We start from the raw sequence: 22,537 nt of genomic DNA, 5'->3' as shown, positions 1-22,537 counted from the left end.
GGTATGGAACGGCTGCCATATAAGGAGAGATTAATAAGACTAGGACTTTTCAGCTTGGAAAAGACATGACTGGGGGGGGGGGGGGAATGATAGAGGTCTATAAAATCATGACTGGTGTAGAGACATTAAATAAGGAAGTGTTATTAACTCCTTCTCATAATACAAGAACTAGGGATCACCAATTGAAATTAATAGGCAGCAGATTTAAAACAAACAAAAAAGTATTTTTTCATAGTGCACAGTCAACCTGTGGAACTTCTTGCCAGGGGATGTTCTGAAGGCCAAGACTATAACAGGGTTAAAAAAAAGAACTAGATAAGTTCATGGAGGATAGGTCCATCAGTGGCTATTAGCCAGGATGAGCAGGGATGGTGTCCCTAGCCTCTCTTTGTCAGAAGCTGGGAATGGGTGATAAAGGATGGATCACTTGATGATTACCTGTTCTGTTCATTCCCTCTGGGGCACCTGGCATTGGTTACTGTCAGAAAACAGGGTACTGGGCTAGATGGACCTTTGGTCTGACCCAGTATGGCCATTCTTATGTTCTTGTTTCATCTTTTTATCAGAGCTCTGGAGTGGTGTTTTGAGAACTTGGTTCCCTGCTCTGTCAAGCAATGTCTCTTCCCATATAAGAATCAACCAGTTTGTACATATCCTCAAGCATATAAGCCTAGAATGTGCGTTCCATAAACATTCATGCAAACAACACTCAATTACCCAGAATGTTTGAGAATAACAAGCACAAAACAGGTGCAAACACAGACATAGTAAATTTGCTTTTAGATTTCAATTTTTTTGAAAATTAGTATAGGGCTTATTATCAACCACAGAAAAAAATAATCTGATAGAAGGATGTGGGGTTAAAATGTTACTATTCAATCAAATGACTGCTCATAGCACATAAAATTACTAAGTCACCAGCGCTTCATTGGAAAATACAATTTGGTTCACTGATTTTTTTTATTTTTTTTTAAATAGCACACAAACCAAACTTTCATTACAAGGAAATAATCTGACTTCTCTTCTGCAAGCTTGGGGTGGGTGAGGCATCATTAAAATTACATGAAAGAAGTGTACAAGTAAATAGAGCAGAGGCTTATGTGGATATGGGAGGAGGGACAACAACTTGTCCCATTAACTGAGGACTGATGTCCTTAAAAAATCTCCCACCTTGGCCCTCATGATAATGTTATCAGATGGATATTCTTTCAGGTGTCGAGCTGGCTGGCTAGCATCAGCTGTTTAAGATAATAGATGAAGGGGAAAAAAACAGTCTGGTAATCTATCCAGAGGGAAGGGGTGATTAGTCAAGGTTCAGCAACTAAAAATGCTCTTAACCAGCCAACCGTGTACAAGTACGCTGAAGAAGTATTGATGTGTTAAATTTATTTTTCTCCATAGCCCAGCATGTAGGAACTTCACTGATAATGGAACCAGCATCATCAGGTTACTCATGCAGCTGATAAGGCTAAAGTAAATCCTTGCCTCTATTAGAGAATTTTGGCAGTGCATGCATCTGCCATGCTTGTATCATGATTTATGACCTCACATAGGAGTGCTTGCCAGTACCATTGCAATTGCATTTGTTCAAAACAAGGTTCTCCACTGTACTATCCTGGACTGTTGCAGTTCTAACGGAGGCAGGAAACACTGGTGTGGCAATTGCATCATTGCACCATTGCATCTCCTAGTCTGGAAGGGTAATGAGGATGTTATAATTTTTTTTTTAAAGTAACCAGGCAATCAGAACTGACCCTTGGAAATTGTACCTTACCAACATTTAAACAAGGAATGCTGCTGAAGCTCATCATTAAATATAGGATATGGTTGAGCTTACAGTCACAATGTAAAATTGCAAAGAGTAGCTTTTTGATCTCTGCGTGGTAAAAACCTAGATAAAAGAAGTTTAAAAAAATTGATTAGATATCCATAAGCTTCAAGGGAAGAGGACTGCAAAAGTGACATGAGATAAATGCTTGAAGTCATCAGCCAAAAACATGACTACATTTTAAAAAATCAGCCATCACTAGCACCCTGGAATCTGGGACGAATCAAGAGGATCTGGAGTGATGATGATGTTGTGCAAACACTGTTTCAACCTCCTCACTACTGCTATGTTGTGACTGCCTTTTCATAGGAACGGTATCATTGTCTTGGAGAAGCTGACTTCAGTGGAGTTATTCTAACTTTAAAGTGGTGTCACATCAGACTCCGCCCTTCCTGGCTCTCCTACCCAGATGTAACGCCAATAAATGTGAGAGGAAGATAAGATACGGTACACAGCAGCGAAGTAGGAAGGAGCAGGTTGAGAGATGCAGGAGCTAGTTCTATTGACAAGCATGACCTATTCCTGGGATACATTTCCTGGCATTCTTCATCTGTGCATATACTGATGACCAGATTGCACACTTTTCCAATAAGTGTCAGCACATAACAGTATTGTGAATGTGAAAATGTGCCACCTCTCCAGCACCTACTATTGAATTGTTAAAGTGTCATCCAGTATCACCAGAGTTAACACAAATGTTGATTTTTCCACTCAATTATATCTCCTTGTTCTTAACATAAGTCAGTTACAACCCATTCAAGCAAAGTATTTCCTCCTCACACATTTTAGCACAAGCAGGCTGACAAACACCCTTGTGTACAAACAAAAATATATGTATTTTAATTTTCATTTGGTCATATTTTATTTAACAGAATGTCATTCTTCCTTAGTAACCAACAATGATTTAAAGGCGTTCGCTTTCCAAAGTAGCCCACTGATCACAGAGAACTGATGATATTTAAATATACAATATAAACAGTGACAATGTTTCACAAAATTGTTAAATCTGCAGATTATAGGGCGGAACACAACAGATTAAAAAACAAAACTATGTTATTACTGCCCAGGAATGAAATTCAAACCGGAGCACCACTTGTGAAAAGAATTTTTACTGAAAATATATATAGAGAGAACATGATCGATAGTTTTGTCTTGGCATTACAAGTTTCAGACCCCCCACCGAATCCTAATAGTTCTAGGCTATGAAATAAAAAACAAAGTTATCCCAAGGATACAAGCACTATTTGTAAATTAGTTCTGTAATTTGTATATTTGATATGATGCTGATGCGTATTTTCTATATTGCTCCAAAGTAGATTGTTACATGAGAAAAATGTATTTAGTGGTTACTGCTACTTGAGAAGTACAGAACACGAGAGCCTTAGTGACCCTTAGCTGGAACCTTACCTGTATTCCTCTGTGGATGAGGTCAGCTATTGTTATAAACTTACCAGTTCACCCTGTTACCATAGATTTATATAAGGGAAACATTTAAAATAGTTCTCAAAACTATTGTCTGCACATCACCAGTGGACTATGGAGCCCTGTTCCTCAGTGATTCACTCAATGAAATATTTTGAGAACCCAAGATGGTATAGGGATGGGAGGGGGCAGGAAGGAGAAAAGTTGCAGTCCTGGGAAAGGATCTCAGTATCTCTTTTGCAATATGGTCTACAGAATGAAAAAACTGGAGGAGAACCAATTTAAAAGAAGCACTATCAACCTGAAATCTAGTCAGCTGCAAAAAGAGAAGCAGTTTCAGGTACTACACCTGTCTCTGAATCCCCTTGCCAATGTTTGTGGTTTTGCAAATGCTTTCCTATTTAAAATATATATTTTTCCCCTGTTGCTCTTTGACAGACCCAAAGAAATCTCATGAAAAACCACATATAGGGGAAAACAGTGAGGGTGATTATATAAGAAGCGTTGTCAAAGGTACGAAGCAAACGAGTTCTGAAGCTGAAGAGAAGAGGGAAAGCCCTGATTTCAATTACAGTAATCTTCGGTGTTACTTGCAACAGTAATAGGTAATACTTTTACAGACAGAAGTGTGATGTTCAAAGTTGTTAGTGTTCCTTTAAGTCATCTAGCATCTGAGTGACTAATATCTATCATCATCATTAAGCCTGGTACTACTCTTTTTTTTTTTTTACATAATTTCAATGGATAATATTGATGTTTATTTTTAAAGATTTTTATCAAATAAAATTTTCATAATTGTGGGACATTGGGGGTGGGGGGAAGACAATTATTTAATGACACTAAATGTTGAGATTCAACAATTTAAAGCTTTATAACCCATTAAAACACAAATTGTCAACATCAACTGTCAAAATATACAACAAATACTACCTTTTTTTACTATTCAGTTACTAATCCATTTGAAACAAGCCTAAATCAGGCATCTAAAAATCACTGGATTTTTGTTCCTAAATAAGTTCTCAAGTACCATTTTTCTTATTTTGCCTATTTGTAGATTTCAATGATCATCAATCGAATTATTTTTCATGTTTGTGTGCGCACAGTGAAATCAACATTTACGGACACTTACTGATAAAAATCTAATCCTTCCAAGCCCAATTAACATCACTTGCAGAACTGCTTAATACCGGAGACAGATCAACTATAGCTTCCTAAGAGCTCGAGCATCTTTCTAAGTGTTTAAGGATAATCCCCACCCCATATATATTTGCAGCCTTTTAAACAGGGAAGGCCCAGGTACTGATTTCATGCAAAAGAGATCTCCAGCTCTCTTGTTCCACTACAAGAGAATCTCAGGCCTGGTTGTTTGTCCTGCTATAAATGACTGCATAGGCTGCTGGGAAATATTCCAGCAGAAATAGAGAGAAGAGATGAGATAAGAAAAGACTCAGACTGGCATACGGGTCAAGGTTAAAAATAAGATATTGTGTTAGAGTGAGGAGAAAACATTTCCCCTCCCTCCTGACCACTGCTGTGCAGCATACAAAGTAAAAGGAAGGCCTCTCTCACCATCACACTAGGGTTGTTGGGGCAGCCCTTCCATTTCCTAATTTGCCATTCTTTTCGCAGGGCACCTGGCTTTTCTTTTTCTCAATGGTACTTTGTCTCTTTGCCGCCTCTCTGCCTCATGACCTCTGAAATGGAGCTGTCAACCAAGGAGGGCACAATACTTACTCCCCCAGGTCTTTGATGTTTAGTCAGTCAGGGACCTGTCTACTTCGTGAGACACACTGACCCCTAAAGTCATACTGAAGAGCTCATTTACTCTATATAGTGACTGAGATGGGAAGTTTCAGAGTAACAGCCGTGTTAGTCTGAGTTCCCAGAAGTTACCTACTACAGGACAGGCCTAACAAAGAAAATAACAGAACACCACTAGCCGTCACCTTCAGCCCCCAACTAAAACCCCTCCAACGCATTATTAAGGATCTACAACCTATCCTAAAGGATGACCCAACACTCTCACAAATCTTGGGAGACAGGCCAGTCCTTGCCTACAGACAGCCCCGCAACCTGAAGCAAATACTCACCAACAACCACATACCACACAACAGAACCACTAACCCAGGAACTTATCCTTGCAACAAAGCCCGTTGCCAATTGTGCCCACATATCTATTCCGGGGACACCATCACAGGGCCTAATAACATCAGCCACACTATCAGAGGCTCGTATACCTGCACATCCACCAATGTGATATATGCCATCATGTGCCAGCAATGCCCCTCTGCCATGTACATTGGTCAAAATGGACAGTCTCTACGTAAAAGAATAAATGGACACAAATCAGATGTCAAGAATTATAACATTCATAAACCAGTCGGAGAACACTTCAATCTCTCTGGTCATGCAATCACAGACATGAAGGTCGCTATCTTAAAACAAAAAAACTTCAAATCCAGACTCCAGCGAGAAACTGCTGAATTGGAATTCATTTGCAAATTGGATACTATTAATTTAGGCTTAAATAGAGACTGGGAGTGGCTAAGTCATTATGCAAGGTAGCCTATTTCCTCTTGTTTTTTCCTGCCCCCCCCCCCAGATGTTCTGGTTTAACTTGGATTTAAACTTGGAGAGTGGTCAGTTTGGATGAGCTATTACCAGCAGGAGAGTGAGTTTGTGTGTGTATGGGGGTGGGGGGGATGTGAGAAAACCTGGATTTGTGCTGGAAATGGCCCACCTTAATTATGCACATTGTAGGGAGAATGGTCACTTTGGATGAGCTATTACCAGCAGGATAGTGAGTTTGTGTGTGTGGTTTTTGGGAGGGGGGTGAGAGAACCTGGATTTGTGCAGGAAATGGCCCAACTTTATTATCATGCACATTGTGTAAAGAGTTGTCACTTTGGATGGGCTATCACCAGCAGGAGAGTGGAATTTTGTGGGGGGGTGGAGGGTGAGAAAACCTGGATTTGTGCTGGAAATGGCCCACCTGATGATCACTTTAGATAAGCTATTACCAGTAGGACAGTGGGGTGGGAGGAGGTATTTTTTCATATTCTCTGTGTATAAATAAAGTCTGCTGCAGTTTCCATGGCATGCATCCGATGAAGTGAGCTGTAGCTCACGAAAGCTCATGCTCAAATAAATTGGTTAGTCTCTAAGGTGCCACAAGTACTCCTTTTCTTTTTGAGATGGGGAGAGTCACCAAGCCTAAATACTTGAGAAAAGAACAGATGTTGAATTGGGTTCAAGGTTCCTAGGGCCTGTACAAAGTGGGAATTTTCCCCTTGAGAGAAGGAATATTTTCCCCTTTGCAGTTGTGGACCCTATAACCATTACATAGCATCCACAGGCCATCAGTCATTGCAACATAGTTTCATATTATATACTGTAATTAAAGCCATCTTGTGAAGCTTCAGGAAACTCCATCAATACCAAACAGAGCAAAAACGGAACTCTGCTAGTCCAGAAACATGGGCAAAGGGCACAAGAAAAGCTATATTCTATTTACTGGAAGCGATAATCCTTCAGACAAAATGTTTCTTTACAGCATTTTGACATCCATCTTGCTGTAAGTTTGGGACTGCTGCTATTTGAATATATTTATTTTATCTTTTTGTATTACCTTTTCTCCTGCTTTTTCTCTTTTTTTTTTTTTTATTATTAAGCAAGGGACCCAATTTGAAATCCTTGCATTTGGGCAATACCGAGCGTTGTTCATGGTGCAGCAACTTCTCTTTGGAAATGTAACAGCATTTCCACACCAAAATAGGCACCTTATTAACCTGTCATTTGTTTTCTGTTCAAATGCTATCATCTACTTCTGAGTTAATAGCACACTGTTTGTTACAACTTTTTGGAGAAGTCTTTTTGTGAATGAATGGCACTGAATCTTTCTGATTCATGTGCTTTTTTGATCTGTTTTGGCACCAAACCAATACAGTAGTTATATGCACTCCCAGTCATTGGGTCAAGCAAGTAGTTGGCTTGGTGGAAGGACTCTCATAGGCAAAATACTTTGGCCTCACTTTAAACCAGTTTGTTGTGCTGTATTATTAAAAACTAAAGTCAAATCCGTCCCTGCCGCTCCATGAGCTCACTTTTCAGAATTTCCTTGCTTGTTTGTAATTGTTCTGTCCCATTCAAAGTCAGTATTAACAACTCAGGTGGCAAATCATTCAAAAGAGTGGACAGCCACCACAACATAAAATTATTCTGAATGTCGGTGTAGAACCTTTATTCCATTATTATCCTCCCAAACATCATTTGGTATAAATTTAACCAATTTATTCACAAGGAACAAGTAGCACTGAGGCATGAAAGAAAAAGTAATGAGAGTTTGTAAGCTGTGATTCGACCATACATCAACAACTGCCATACTATGGAAAAGATAAAAATGACAAAACTGTATGCTGGGCTGTATGATAATCATCCAACCAGGGACCAATATCGTTTTGTGGTTTTAAACCCCTATGTGGAAAAATTGGTCAGGATCTCAGAAACTGATATGGACATGTTCTTGGAGAATTAAGATATGAAAACCTGGCTGAAAGATATCTCAACGTTAATATGTACGCTAAATTTAAATCCCAGGTACGGGCCTGTTACATGTTCTCAAGGCAATCAAGGGTTAGGGCCACAACAGTTTGTGGGAAACATTTTCTTCTTCATTTCTGCAGCAGCAAGTATATATCTATTTGTGCCCCTAATTCACCAAGGAATGTTGGAATGCAGGTCATTTCTGGGTTCGAAGGCTTTCAAGCTAGAATGTTTAGGGAATTTCTAAGGAAATTTGAGATTTAATCATCTGATAATTTTCTCAAACGAAAATAGGGGCAGTTTAAATTACTGAGATATTAATGTGAGCTAAACACCCCAAAAATATCATTCCTACCATATACCAGTACCATATATATGCCTTCTCTTAGGAACCGCACACGTCTAACTCTGTTTCCCATTGCCTCCCTATCTGAAAAAAAAAAAGGGTATAACGATCTACTTGCCTTTGTAATGCTCTTTGAGATCTATGGATGAAACGCACTATTCTCAGTACCACAAAAATGCAGGCTAAGCTGCCAGCACAATACGATATGCAGGATGATGTGAATACTTTCATATCATAATAAGATGCCATTCCACTCCTATGATACCAGACTAGAAGCCCTGAAATGAAGTAACTTCTCAAGGCCAACCCCATGTGTTGCTTTCCCTTATCCTTCACATAGACATCTACCTTACGGCCATCTACCCAGCACTGGTGATATCCCAACAAATCATCCCCCAAAAGCAACTGAAGGGTTTTTCTGTTTTTAAAAGGAAAATCACATCCATCTCTGATGCCTGATTTGAGGGCATTTCTTCTCCTGCTTCCCCAAACCTACCCTTTCCTGAAATCCTGAGGTAATGCCAAAACCAACAGAGCAGAAGAGGACATGCAGTCAGATGGTCTTTCTTTTTGTTAAGTGTTCCCAACCCTTTTGCATGATGGTTCTCAGAAGGTTTGGAAACCTTTTTAGTCACCATTATAGTATAGGCCTAAGTAAGAAGACTAACAAAAAAGGAAAGGTATAATTTTGTCTAGTGCTATACTTAGAATTTGTTGAGCTTGCGATTAAACAGCACAGAGGACATTTCTCCATGTAAAGCACTGAGGTAAAACAATGCTTGTAAATGTACACCACAAAAATATATATTTCCTTCAGCATGTAGACTTGATTAAACTAAAACAATGGTTTATTTCTGTGAAGAGGCATAATATACTCACTGGAGTCTAAAACAATTCTTTTTTATATTGTACAAGGAACTTACGCTCCTTCTGGGACGTAACTGAAATAAAAACCATGTTACATGTAATCACTTTTGGATCTGAGAAACCATGTAAATTTTGGTATTTATAAGAGGTTACTCTGACCTGATCCAATGCTCAGTGAAGTGAACAAAAAGATCCCCATTGAGTTCCTTGGGTACTGGCTTAGGTCTTTTGAGCACAAAAGGTTCCATGAATTCTCAGTATTTTACAAGCATCAGTTTTACACACAGAGACATAGTTTAAGGGAAATTATTAAAGCCTGCTTAAGACCTGTAACTATCATTTTTAAACCATATGTCTTCTTCACTTAACCACCTGACCAGCTGCATTTAATACTGCTATCTAATTCCTTTTCCATGAAAGATTTCTTTTTTTCCTGACATTTAAGCAAAATAGCACAGAACTTGGGTTAATACTGTCCAAACAAACAAAAGCAGGAACACAAGATTCCAACCTATGTTTGAAGTTATACAACTAAAGCATTAATGATACAGTACAAAAACGAATCATCCATCTTCCATAATCATGAAGGTAGCTGAAATTTAGACTGAAAAATGGACTGAAAACTATTACAAATTAACCCTATTTTTAGACAAAATTGGCTTTCCTTTTGCTAAAGAATATTTTCTACAAGAAGCAGAAGCTAGAAACTCCTTCTCTGTAGATGCTGACAAGTTAAGTGAAAAGTTTTGTGCAACAATTGTTTTTTTCTTATTCACTCTCAGATTCTTATCCAGTGTCAGGAATTGCTGCTGTAACATGAAATTGCTTCTGCTAGACATAGACACCAAACAAAATGCACTGAAGCTCAATTCTTCAGTAATGAGACTCTTTCATGGAAAGGTTAGCTTGATTCTTGGCAAAAGGATGAGTTCTCCAGTATGTAAGCACTATACTGTATCCTAGTTTTACTTTTTGGAAAGAATCTATAAATGCTCATTAAAGTAAGGACTAGATTAGGCATCAGAACACATTACATAAATTGCAGTTAAGTGCATCCTGTAAAGAATTAAAAACAAAAAACAATTAGCCAGTTGGTATAAGAAGTTTCATAAAGTTACATATTTTTCTACCATGAAGCTTCATAAAGATTTAAGAGGCAAATGATCTCATTCCTACATTTAACAGAATCTAGTGAGCCTGCACTTCAGCTGGTGTAGATTAAAATCAAGAGTTATGCTGATTTACACCAGGATCTGGCCTTGTCTCCACAAAGCTTCAACCAAGATTTGGACCATCGCTATCTTTAGTTATGATGAGACAAGGAACATTAACTCTGAGCAAAACTTTGAAACCCATGTGCAGGAAAAAACTTCTATTGTGAGAATTTTGCCTGAGTAAGGATTTCAAGATCAGGATTTATGTGAACATACGATTTTGCTATCCCTGAGTGCCCAGTATGTGCAGCATACATCCAAATATGGCATCTTTATGAGCCTTCGGGGTGTAAGTTGGATATATCGCATGGTGTTACTCTGGTTGTGATAGCGTAATAGCACAGAATTCATAACTTGGTTCCGTAGTCTGTTAAAAGGGTAACAATAGTAATAAATACACTTGTTTCTACCATTGAAAATGAGGTTTCTATAAAATCTGGGAGATGGTGGATTTCAAAGGTGTGAGCACCTACAGTTCCCACAGTCTTCTGTTGGAACTGTCAGGGCTCAACATTTTTGAAATTCAGGCCCTGTATATTGTTCATTTCATAACTATATTTTCAGGGTATAGTTTGTGTGTAGAAATGCAATGATTTGTTCAAAGAGATTCCTGGAATATAATCACATGTTGAAGCATTAAGTGCAGACATATACCTCTCAGCAATCTTACTAATCAATCAATAAGTAAGTACTAAAGCTGTCTCTCTTTACCTAGGGAGGTGGTAGAATCTCCTTCCTTAGAGGTTTTTAAGGTCAGGCTTGACAAAGCCCTGGCTGGGATGATTTAACTGGGAATTGGTCCTGCTTCGAGCAGGGGGTTGGACTAGATGACCTTCTGGGGTCCCTTCCAACCCTGATATTCTATGATTCTGTTTTGCTTGTACTAGTCAGGTGACTTATGGTGGTTTCTGGGTAAAAAGAGAGGATGCCATTTTGGAAAGGGCAGGACAAACTTCTGACAATACCAACATTCATGTATCTTTATAGCTTTAGTGCTGAAAGATACAGTTCTCTTGTGGGATTTCTTACTTAAAATTCTATATTAATTCTTTGCTCTAAAGCCACCACTGGAAATGATATGTGACCTGTGAATAATATCTTTGCGTTTTAAATAGAAAAGTCATCATTGCTGTAGTGGAAGATCTTCCTTGAATCACAGACACCTCAATATTGGTGTTTCTAGGGGATCCCAAGGTTCTTCCCAGCTGTTAGGGATCAAGTAAGAATACCTTAACTGATTCTGATATGTTCCTACAGTACCCCTACTATTCAGCAGTATTGTCTTAGCTTTCCTGTGTCTTCCCATCCTTGTCTGAGTGCAGTTTTAATTTCATGGGCACATTCTTATGTTGATGCATATGCATATCAACACAACAGACATGAACCTATAGCCCCCAGATTTCAGATGGCTTGGTTCAGTCCATAGTGAAACTGGTTGCTCTTATGAGGTAAGAGAATTTCTGTAATATGGCACATGTTTCATATATACAATTACACCACAACCGAAACAAAAATGTCTTTAATGTCTATGTTGAGTAGCTTGACTATGCCTCATTCATATTAATCCGTGCTTGAAGTGGGATGCTGTACATAAGATTCTACTATGTTAATGATCACAGTCTCAATATACAATCTATAATATCTCTAAGTACATTGAATAGGTATGATTTATTTTTATAAACCCTTGATTAAATATACTTGTCTAACAATGCCACTTTATATGTTTGTTAGAGATTGGTAAAAATATATATGTATTCAGTCACCGAGTGCACAGGGTTTCATAATTAACCCTGAGTCTGCAGCTGCAGTTCAAAATACTAGTTATTACACTGCATTGGGATGAATATTTTTTCACTCCAAGAGAGGAGAATGTTCTGGAAAAATTCTTGAAGTGAACACAATATGCAACAGAAGTGACTGCAATATGGCACACACTGAAAGCCCCAAATTAGGCAAATGAGCCAAGCAGCTTCCAAACCCCCAAACTTCTCTTGTAAACTAAACAGAACAAAAACTCACAAATCCATACAGCCAAACAACAGGGCAAGAGAGGCATTTGTTCCCTGCTCATCTGTTACCTCTTTTCCCTGATAATGCATGACTTATCCCAAGTCACCACCCAAAACCACAAGGTTACTGGTGAAATTAATTCCTGTAGATAGTGTTGTAACCAGTGTGGTTTTACCTATCTCCAAGTTCTTATATTCTCCCTTATCTTTGAATGCTGCATGAGCATGACAGGGAAAAGAAAAAAAAACAGTCAATATGATAGCTGCAAGATGGCTTCCTATAGAAAGGACAAACAACTTAATTACCCATGTGTGTGTGTTCCCTTTTTACAGTGCTTTTCACAGACAAATTTTAATAATCACTTTTCCATATTACTCGCCTACCATAACTTACAAATTCAAAGTGGAAGATTACATAATATTTACAAACAAGTTGGCACTTACAGAATAAATTCTTTTTTTTTTTTCAACCCAGGGCACCCATATTTTAGACAGACTAGCATAACCTGCTGCCTGATTACATTATGCTACATTAACATGAATAAATAGAATTCCAGCTGGTACATGCCTTCCCAATGGTTTGCTTGCTGCTGAAAAGCAGTGCCTTCCACCCCAATTCACGTTCAATGCTCAGAAACCGTTAGTCCAGTGAAAGCAGAGGCTGCATGTTTTCCTCCTCGTTTTTATCCAGACGTTTTGGCACCCCAGGATCTACGACTGACTGAGATCTGTAAAAGGAAAACATGTTTTGACTTTTCTTGATTGAGACAAACAAAAGTACACCAGTTCTTTCAAAGGGCTCAGAAATAATGGTACAGGCGGCATAACTATCTTATCACAGCAAGTGATCAGAAATACCCTCATGAAACAAATGCAGGGAAGGGCCAGTGCTGGTTTGCTGATGTAGGAGTAGAGAACAGAGCAACAAGGCAGGATCTCTCCCTAGCACGCAATATAGTGCAAGCTGTCTACTCTGCCAGCTCATGTACCGACCTACTCCTCCAAAGAGTGAGAGCCTGCTGGCTAATGGAACACTGCAGTTGGTAGCACATTTTAGTTAGAGGCACAAGTTTCTACTACTGTTCAGAAGGGAAAAGTGCACCCGGCAGGGCATTCCACTAAGCCAGTCCCACTGAGTCCTGCCGTGGCCAGTAGGCCTCCCAGAGCAGATAACACATCCCTCAACCTCCATTATCAGCTTTACAGGGCTAACCAGGGAAGGATTGTAAGGCTAAAGTCACTGATAATTGTGAAGCTCTTTGAGATCCTCAGATGGAAGGGAATATAAAAGTGCAAAGCTGGTGTTAGAATACCCTGCTGCAGCCTTGATTAAGGGGGCAGCTTGGTAGATGGCACTTTCTAACACTACTTTCTGCAGCTCCCTGGGTTTTCCATTGAAACCTTCCATCCATGTACTAACTAGCCTTCACCCTGCTGGGCTTTTGAGACTGGACAGCATCACTTCCAGAAAAGGTCTGGCTTCCAGCCTTACATGTTCATTCCAAAACCAAAATACTTCATTTCAAAAGCCAGTAAAGGTTGTGAAGCGTCAGCCGTCTAGTTCCCTATTATACCATTTACAGAACTCAGGCACCTAACGAGAAGCTAAGAACACTATGAATCCTGCACTTCTTACATGGTAAAAAATAAAACATACTGGGGCAAATGCTGTACCAGTGTAAACCAGTGCTCCAAGGAAGTCAACGGAGTTATGCATTTACACCAGGAGAGAATTTGGTCTATCTTTCTCGTCAAGTACAGTCAATAAATAATAATAATCATGTGAGCTTTTCAGGGCAGGAATTCTGTCTGTTTTATATAGCTCCTATCACAATGGGGTCTTGATCCTGTTCAAGTCTTTGGCTGTTACTGCAATACATGTAAATAAATAATAATTCTTCCCAATGAAAAAACAGAAATCTCTCTTTTCCAATTGTATAAAGCCGCTGTTTCTACCTTCATCCCTTAAACCTATCAGTGGCATGGCATTGAAATATTGCCTGTCCTCGGTCACAACTTCCTGTACTTTTGGGAGAGACCCTTCACATTGTGGGATGGAAGGAGGAAATATTTTGGTGGCAGACACATAACCCTATATGTGTCTGAGTGTATATGCATGCACTCATATACAAGGTAGGAACAAGAAAGAGAAAAGTGGTGTAGGCAAAATAGCTCACAAATAACGGGAAAATATAAAAATGTTTGACTACAATATCTTCTGGAGACCCCTTTGTTTATCTTTCTATTCTTACATGAATATTTATTTCTTACCTAATAATAGTAATAATAAAATAATGCACTTGTTCCCAAGTACATGCTGGAACTCGGCACTTGTCCCCAGGTTCAGGAGGAGAACCCTTCAGTAGTGTTAATAAGTTGGTGTGCTCGAGTGCAAGGCTAATTTCTCTGTTATATTTCACTCTTCCTCAACAGGCAATTTAAAAAAAAACCCTCTGACACAGATGGCATTGCGATTGTCATTTCTAAGGAACCATACTGAATTTCAGTGAACCCTTTTGCTCATGAAGTTAGTAAACAATCAAGTATGACACAGAGCTGACATGCTTACAATCTGGAAGAGAATACAGAGATGACAGTCACCCTTCACTAGTTTCTTGCTATGCTGTTTAAGGGTTTAATGATGCCCTGACTCTAGTGGCCTTGCAAGGGTGTACATTCCCTCCATCCCACTCCCTGCAACCAGCTGTATACCCCATATTTGCCACTGTAAGCAAGTGAGCAAGGTGGGAATGGAGTGGGTGGGGCCAAGAATCCATCACCAGCATCCCTTTCACGCTGGCCATTGAAATTTGTTGGGCCCTGCGGTGGCAGGGAAAGGCACCATGACTGTCACCAAATAATTATAAATGAGAGAGAGGATGAGGACACTGAGGGCATATATGTACTGACTTCAGTCAAGCCACATATGGGCATGGAGAGAGCCCCCCACCCAAAACCCACAAAAAACCTGAATAAGCCTTCAAAGGGAAAGACATGTTCCAGTAAAATGTAACCTCTCCCCTTAATATCCAGATCAATGAAGTTAGCTTTAAAAATCTGTGGCTGCTTTTGCTGTACTCATCTCTCAATGTTTATTGCTTCTTTAAAGCACCTCTCTCTCTCTCCATGCTGTGGTACTTCAGTGACACATCAAGGTAACAACAGCAGCACTTTTTCATTTCTGTAATCATTCTTCCTTAGATGGAAGGTATTTTAAATATTTCAAAAAAAATCTTCTAGCCCCCCTGTGAAATAGGGTGGTATTGTTAACCCCCCTTTTAGTGATGGTGAATTGAAGCACAAAGCTGAGTTGCAAAGGAGCCTTAGTACAAATGAGAATTTGGCACAGGAAGTTTAGTAGAGACTAGAACTCAGGTTTCTTTACCAACAGATCATCCTTCTTCTCAAGTTTGGTTCACCTAATCCCCGAGAACTTGAATGAGTTCCCAGGCATTTCTGAAGGATACATTATGGATTTAAACAAGGTGTATAGGAGCAAGCTGAATGACAGAGTAATGACATTCTTGGCAGGATTTTAGTTTGTGAGGGCAATAGTTACTGAAATAGCAAAAGGAGTTAAACAAGAAAATAGTTGGCTTTGAGATACATATAAAAGCCAGGAAACTCAGATACGGCTGTCACTCCACTATTCGTTTGCTCTCTTGTTACTAGAGATGTCAGACAACAGTGTGTGCTGCTGCATACCAAGGCAAAACAAATCAGGCATGTGTGCTGTTGGATACCATACCAGTGTGATACCGAGGCAAAACAAGTCAGTCAAGGAGAGGGCATCAGCCTTAATTCTGAATTTAATTATTTACTTCTGTCATTTTCTATCTTAACCTCAACTTTATATTTAATACACCAAAGCCCCAGGGCTTTCTGTCCAGCATCCTGACTGCTCCTCTCTTCTGCAGAAGTTGCACTTAGGGCTTTCTGTATTCAACAGCCTGGGAAGGAGAATTCCAGTGTACACTGCAGATGCACTATGCAGAAATCTGAAGGCGTGCATTTCAGATGCAACACATTCAGTTAAGTTACATGCACACAGAAATAAAAAGTGTTTGTTGTTGTTGAATACCCTCTCCTGTTCTCATGTGTCTACAACACTTACCCAGATGGAAAGAATACCGTTCATTGAATCTGAAGATTCATTTGAGGCTAAAAGTGAAGGGTTTTTCAAGCCAGGAATAAAATGGGAAGAAAATAGATGCATATTCTACATTAGAAAAACAAAATGAGAAAGTCAGTCAATTCATTGCTGTGCTTCTCTAGTCTACACTAGAGATTTGCCTCCGGGGGTCTGCCCTCTGACTTTCTCCTGTTATACTCACCCCCTTAGGTGAGATCATTTGCTGTCATGGCATCAGATACCATCTTTATAACGATGAGTCCTGCAGATCTACATCTCCACCTCTGCTCTCACCCTCTGTCCAAGATTGCATAACTATCTATGTCTCATAACTCCTCATTAATCATGTGCAAGCTAAACCAAATTTCTCATCTTCACCCACCCAAGCCCTATACCATCCTATTTGTTCCATCTCTTTTAATAACTCCATCATTGTCTCTGTCTCTCAGGTTCATTCTTCTCTACTCCCATAAAACTTGTAAAGTGAGGGAGAATTATCGCTTCTCCCAATATACAAATAATAATAAACTAACGTCTTCCCTTTTCTCTATTTCTACAGCTCTCATCCCTTCCATTTCCAATGCACACAATGTTCTGCAGTCAAAATTATCTTCCTTGTCCACAACTCTGAAAACACTTCCCTCTGTTAAAATTCCTCCCCTGGTTTCCTCTCTCTTTCTACACCAAACTCAAACTCTTTGAATTAGATCTTCAAGTCTGAATCTGAACCAGTTGCTGAAAGCAGATTTTGCCCCCTCATCCTCACTTTCAAGGCTCTACATTGTTCTTTCCTGCCTATATTTCTGCTCTCATTTCTTGCGACTCCTACCCACCTATGCCCTGCACTCTGACAACTCTGCCTTCCTATCATTCCATTTGCAGTCTTGCACTTCTTTTCCATACTATCACTCCTCTAATGTGCCAAGCCCTCTTGGTCTCCTTCAGCTCTTTCCTAAAAAACTGACTTGTTCCAGTTGGTCCTGTCCTCGTGCTATATAACTGTAAGATAACAAATTACACTACATACACAAAGAAATCGCAGCATACCAAGAGATTTGGCACTTTCTGTTCTCTCTTTTTCTCCCCACTACTTGGTCCTTATGTAGTCTAACCTATTGTAAGCAACCTGGTGAGGGACCTTCGTTTCTTATCTATAAAGTGCCATGTACACCTACTGTAGAAATTACACCGATTATGATTATTATGAAAATCAGTGTAGCAGACTTCTTTCAAATGATTTCCCAGATTATAAATTGTTTGGGGGAAATTATCTGTGGCATCAAGAACAACTATTATAAGGAATTTGGGAAGTGTTAACACCACCAGAAGCTGATTTAACAAACCTCTTCATGGATTTGGGAGAGAGATCTTTTTCTAGTTCTTTTGCAGGAGTGCTGTAGGAATCCACACTGTATTCACTGTCATCATCATACTCATGGTCTAGCAGAGTTCTCGCCCATGTGCCCATGTCATAGGGTGGCAGCATCCCTCCAAACTCAGAAGGTAGGATCTCAGGATGAATTAGCTGATGCAGACTGTTGAGATTATTACCATGCAGAAATATCTGTACATATGAGGATAAAGCCAAAGAAGTGACACAAATCAACACAGCTCAAAATAATATAATGATTATAACTGGAAATAAATGTTTATACTGGGGTCCCATTGGGCTAGGTGATGTACCAACAGAGGCAGACAGAATCCCTGCCTTGAGCTATCATTTTGTGTCTATGAGCCTACAAATACACAGGTGAATCACTTTAAGCATATGAACAGTTCCACTTAAAGAGTTTGCAAGATCAAGTGCCTAAGAAGACAAGCATACAAAAAATGAGAAGACACAATCCAATACATATTTTTTCTTTAAGTGTTGTAATTCCATAAGAAATTAATATTGACGTTTACCAACTAGCCTTCAAACATTCTCTGAGTTCTATCAGAAACAAAAGTGGTTTAGGGCAGTGGTTCTCAACCCTTCTTTACCCAGGTACCCCCTAAATCTAAAGACTCAAACCTGCAGCTCCCCAACCAGAGGTGACACATCTGGGGGATGGGTGTGTGTGTGCGTGTCACAATTACAAGTGCTGATGTAGCAGGGCAGAGCAGTGATGTGTCTCCTTGGAGAGCCGCTGCCTCCTTGCATTGTCAATGACTGTGAGGCAATCCCTTCCAATAACAGGGGAAGAGCTCTCTTCTGCACTGACTCTGCAATTTTTGGTTTTGCACCCCCAAACCAGGCAGGCTGGGTGGCTTGCTGAGGTGAGTCAGGGGGTGGAGGTGGTGCTCCCTTCCCGAGCCCTGCACCTGCGGCTGAAGCCGAGCCCAAGTGCCCCCGTCCGGGGCTGAAGTCCAGTTTATTCTGGCCAACCCCTGAAACCTGCTGGGGGCCACAGACCCCTAGGTTGAGAGCCAGTGCCATAGACCTCCTAACTAGGCCTATCCCAGGAAACCTGCTGGGGACCATGGACCACTGGCGGAGAACCAGTGTAGACCACCTAACCGGGAAGATGTTGATGAAGCTTTTTAAAAAACAAAAACCCCCACACATCCAAAGCACAGGACTTGGTGGTGATGGGGGACTTCAACTACCCAGGCATGTGTTAGGAAAATAATACTGCAGGAGCACAAAATTATTCACAAGTTCTCAGAACACACTGGGAACAACTTTTATTGAAGAAGGTGGAAAAAGTGACTGGGGAGAGGGCTGTTCTACCTTTGATTCTGAAAAATAGGGAGGAACTGGTTGAGAATTTGAGGGTGGAAAGCAGCTTGGGCGAAAGTTATCATGAAATGAAGTGTTCATGTTTCTAAGGAATTGTAGGAGGGAAAAAACTCCAAGAATTAGTAGGTAAGGTCCCATGGGAAGCAAGTCAAGGGAAACAGTTATTCAAGAGAGTTTTCTGTTTTGTTTTTTTTAAAGATACACTATTAAAGGCACAGGAAGAAACTACCCTAATGCACAGGAAAGATGGGAAGTATGGTAAGAGACCACATTGCCTTAACCAGGAGATCTTAGATTACCTGCAACTCAAAAAGTCATACAAAAACTAGAAAATAGGTCAATTTATGAAGAGTCAATATATATAAAAAAGCCAACACAAACATGTAGGGAGAAAATTAGAAAGCTCAAGGCACAAAATGAGATTAAACTACCTAGATACAAAGAGAGTAATAAGAGAACATTTTACAAATACATTAGAAGTAAGAGGAAGACCAAGGACAGGGTAGGCCCATTACTTAATGAGCAGGGAAAGAAAATAATAGGTAATATATCAATGGCTGAAGTGTTGAGTGCCTTTTTTGTTTTAGTTTTCACCAACAAGATTAACAGTTATCTGATGACTAACAGTGAACATCAGTATAAATGGGGTAGGATCTGAGTCTAAACACATGTTAAGAATTATTTAGACAAGTTAGGTGTCTTGAAGTCAGCAGAGCCTGAGTAAATACATCGTAGAATAGCACTGGCTGAAGAGATCTCAGAGCTATTAGCGATTATCTTTGAGAACTTGTGGAGGATGGGAGTGATCCCCAGAGGGCTGGAAAACGGAAATAAAAGAACACAGGGAATTAGAGACCAGTCAATTTAACTTCAGCACCAGGCAAGATAATGGATCAAATAATCAAAACAATTGTGAAGCACCTAAAAGATAATAAGGTGATAAGTAACAGTCTATATGGATTTGTCAAAAACAAATCATGTCAAACCAACCCAGTTTCCTTCTCTGACAGAGTAATAAGGCTTGTGGATGGGGACGGGGGGAGCAGTAGACCTGATATCTCAACTTTAGTAAGGCTTCTGATATTGTCTCACATTAACTTCTCAAATAAACTAGGGAAATATAGCCTAGATGAACCTACTATAAGGTGGGTGCAAAACTGGTTGGAAAAGTGTACTCAGAGAGCAGTTATCAATGGCTCACAGTCAAATTGGAAAGGCATGTTGAGTGGGGTCCCACAGAGAGATCCCTGGAGGTCCTGGATCTGGTTCTATTTAATATCTTCATAAGTGACCTGGATAATGGCAGAGAAAGTACACTTATAAAGTCTGTGGATGATACCGAGCTGGGAAAATTTCAAGGGCTTTGGAGGACAGGATTAGAATTCAAAGTGATCTTGACAAACTGGAGAAAGGGTCTGAATTAAATACGATGAAATTCAAGAAGGACAAGTGCAAAGTACTATACTCAGGAAGGAATAATCAGTTACACAAATACAAGATGGGAAATAACTGCTCAGGAAGGAGTACTGCAGAAAAGGATCAGTGGGGTTATAGTGGATAACAAAATAAAGAGAAGTCAAAAATGTAATACTGTTGAAAAAAAAGTGACCAACATTCTGGGATGTATTAGCAGGGGTGTTGTAAGCAAGAAACAAGTAATTCTTCCAGTCTATTCAGTACTGATCAGGAATCAGGTGGAGTATTGTGTCCAGTTCTGGATGCTGCACTTCAGAACAAATGTGGACAAATTGGAGAAAGTCCAGAGGAAAGCGTTAAAAATGATTAAAGGGTCTAGAAAACACGACTTACAAAGAAAGATTGAAAAAAAATTGGTTTGTTCAGTCTGGAAAAGAGAAGACTGGGGCGGGGGGCGCGATATGATAACCATCTTCAAGTGAGTAAAAGGTTGTTATAAACAGGAGGGTGATAAATTGTTCTACTTAACCACCAAGGACACGACAAGAAGTAATGGACTCAAGTTGCAGCAAGAGATTTAGGTTAGACATTAGGAAAAACTTCCTAACCGTAAGGGTAGTTAACTGCTGGAACAGGTTACCTGGGCAGGTTATGGAATCTCCGTCACCGGAGGTTTTTAACAACAGGTTAGACAAACTCCTGTCAGGGATGATCTAGAATACTACTTAATCTTACTTAAGTCCAAGGAATTGAACTCAATGACCTATCAAGGTCCTTTCCAGTTCTACAGCTCTGACTTTCTAAGAATTTCAGGTCCCAGGTTCATATTTTGAAGGAGTTGTGCAGGTTCCGTTTGAGGACAAGGACTGATAGGTCAGATGTGAAGTTATCGCTTTGTGAAAGGTGTTTGTCCATGTGTGATAGAAAAACGATGAGACAAAAACATCTTATGTGAGTTCATTTCAGAGTATAGTGATTGTCTGGTTTCACTGACATAATTGCTGTTGGGATATTTGATGCACTGGATGAGGTACACCACATGTGATAGGCATGTGTAGGACCCATGGATCTTGAAAAATGTGTTGTGGGGGGTATTGGTCATCACAGCAGTGGAAATACGTCTGTAGGTTTTGTATCTGTTATGGCAGGGTCTGATTCCGCTTCAAGAAGGACAAGTGCAAAGTACTACACCCAGTTGGCATTCTGTTATCTGTAGGGAGCTTGCTTCTGATGAGCCCAGTTGGCTGGGGGGTTGTTTGAAGTCCAGAAGAGGAGGGTTGGAAAAGATTTTTCAGGATATGGTCGTAATTGTGTAAGGATACCCCAAGAGAGCCTACTTCCACACAGGAAAAAAGAACCCCATTGACTGCACACCCCTATTTGTCCCCCAACCCTCTTCTGGCCTTCAAACACCCTGTCCCCACTCCATAGCTCAACTTCAGAAGCAAGCTCCCCACAGATCAGGACAGCTATATGGGTGAAACCAGACAATCTAACTCTGATTTAATTACAAATGATGTACATGAGGCAAATTAAAACTACATCTCAGAAGTTAGTGTGGTATGCACATACACAAATCCCTTTCCATAGGCATTTATACTGAACATTTTATACAGTATGTGCATTTGGCGGCAGTCGTATCTTTGGAGTAACTCCACTGATGTCAATGCAGTTGCATCAGGGAAGAATATGGCACTACGTATTTAAAAAAAAACCCAGAAGTCGTTTTTTAAATCTTTTTTTTTTGGAGGCAGGAGAGAAGCCCTTCATAACAGAAATCTTTAAGAGCTATATTGAAATACATTACACAAATACCAATTGGAGATTTTGAGCATGTCTATTTACAATACACTAGGATACATCTGCAGACTATAATTGTTTAACAATATAAAAAACAAACAGAATACCCTTTTCCGCGTCTTCTCTTTTAAAAAGGGCCGTATAACTGTGTAGAGGGCATGGATATACCATGGTTGATTGACAAAATGAATTCCTCCAAACCGAGCTGGAAAACTGTCCTATAGAACATAAAACAAACA

The 22,537-nt window shown here is 39.8% G+C and overlaps 1 protein-coding gene across 4 annotated transcripts in view; it reads right to left on the bottom strand.

Moving 5' to 3' along the window:
• Window positions 1-11,720: 11,720 nt before the first annotated feature.
• The window catches only part of CLVS2 (clavesin 2), a 54,594-nt gene continuing 43,777 nt past the window's right edge, over window positions 11,721-22,537 (bottom strand). For 2 of the 4 annotated variants that reach the window (XM_073337196.1, XM_073337197.1), the window contains 3 exons: window positions 22,406-22,516; window positions 17,704-17,924; window positions 11,721-12,956 (listed from right to left, as the gene is read on the bottom strand). In XM_073337196.1, coding sequence (XP_073193297.1) covers window positions 12,869-12,956; window positions 17,704-17,924; window positions 22,406-22,516 — 420 coding nt within the window. In that variant the 3' untranslated portion in view covers window positions 11,721-12,868. Of the gene's footprint in view, window positions 12,957-16,342; window positions 16,448-17,703; window positions 17,925-22,405; window positions 22,517-22,537 lie in introns of all 4 variants that reach the window. The other 2 variants (XR_012158040.1, XM_073337199.1) reach the window with 2 other exon arrangements.

This window comes from Lepidochelys kempii, chromosome 3 (genome assembly GCF_965140265.1).
Source record: "Lepidochelys kempii isolate rLepKem1 chromosome 3, rLepKem1.hap2, whole genome shotgun sequence".
NCBI classification, from domain to species: Eukaryota; Metazoa; Chordata; order Testudines; family Cheloniidae; genus Lepidochelys; species Lepidochelys kempii.
Note: the sequence above shows the minus strand (reverse complement) of the source record. Positions and strands in the feature narration are given on the sequence as shown.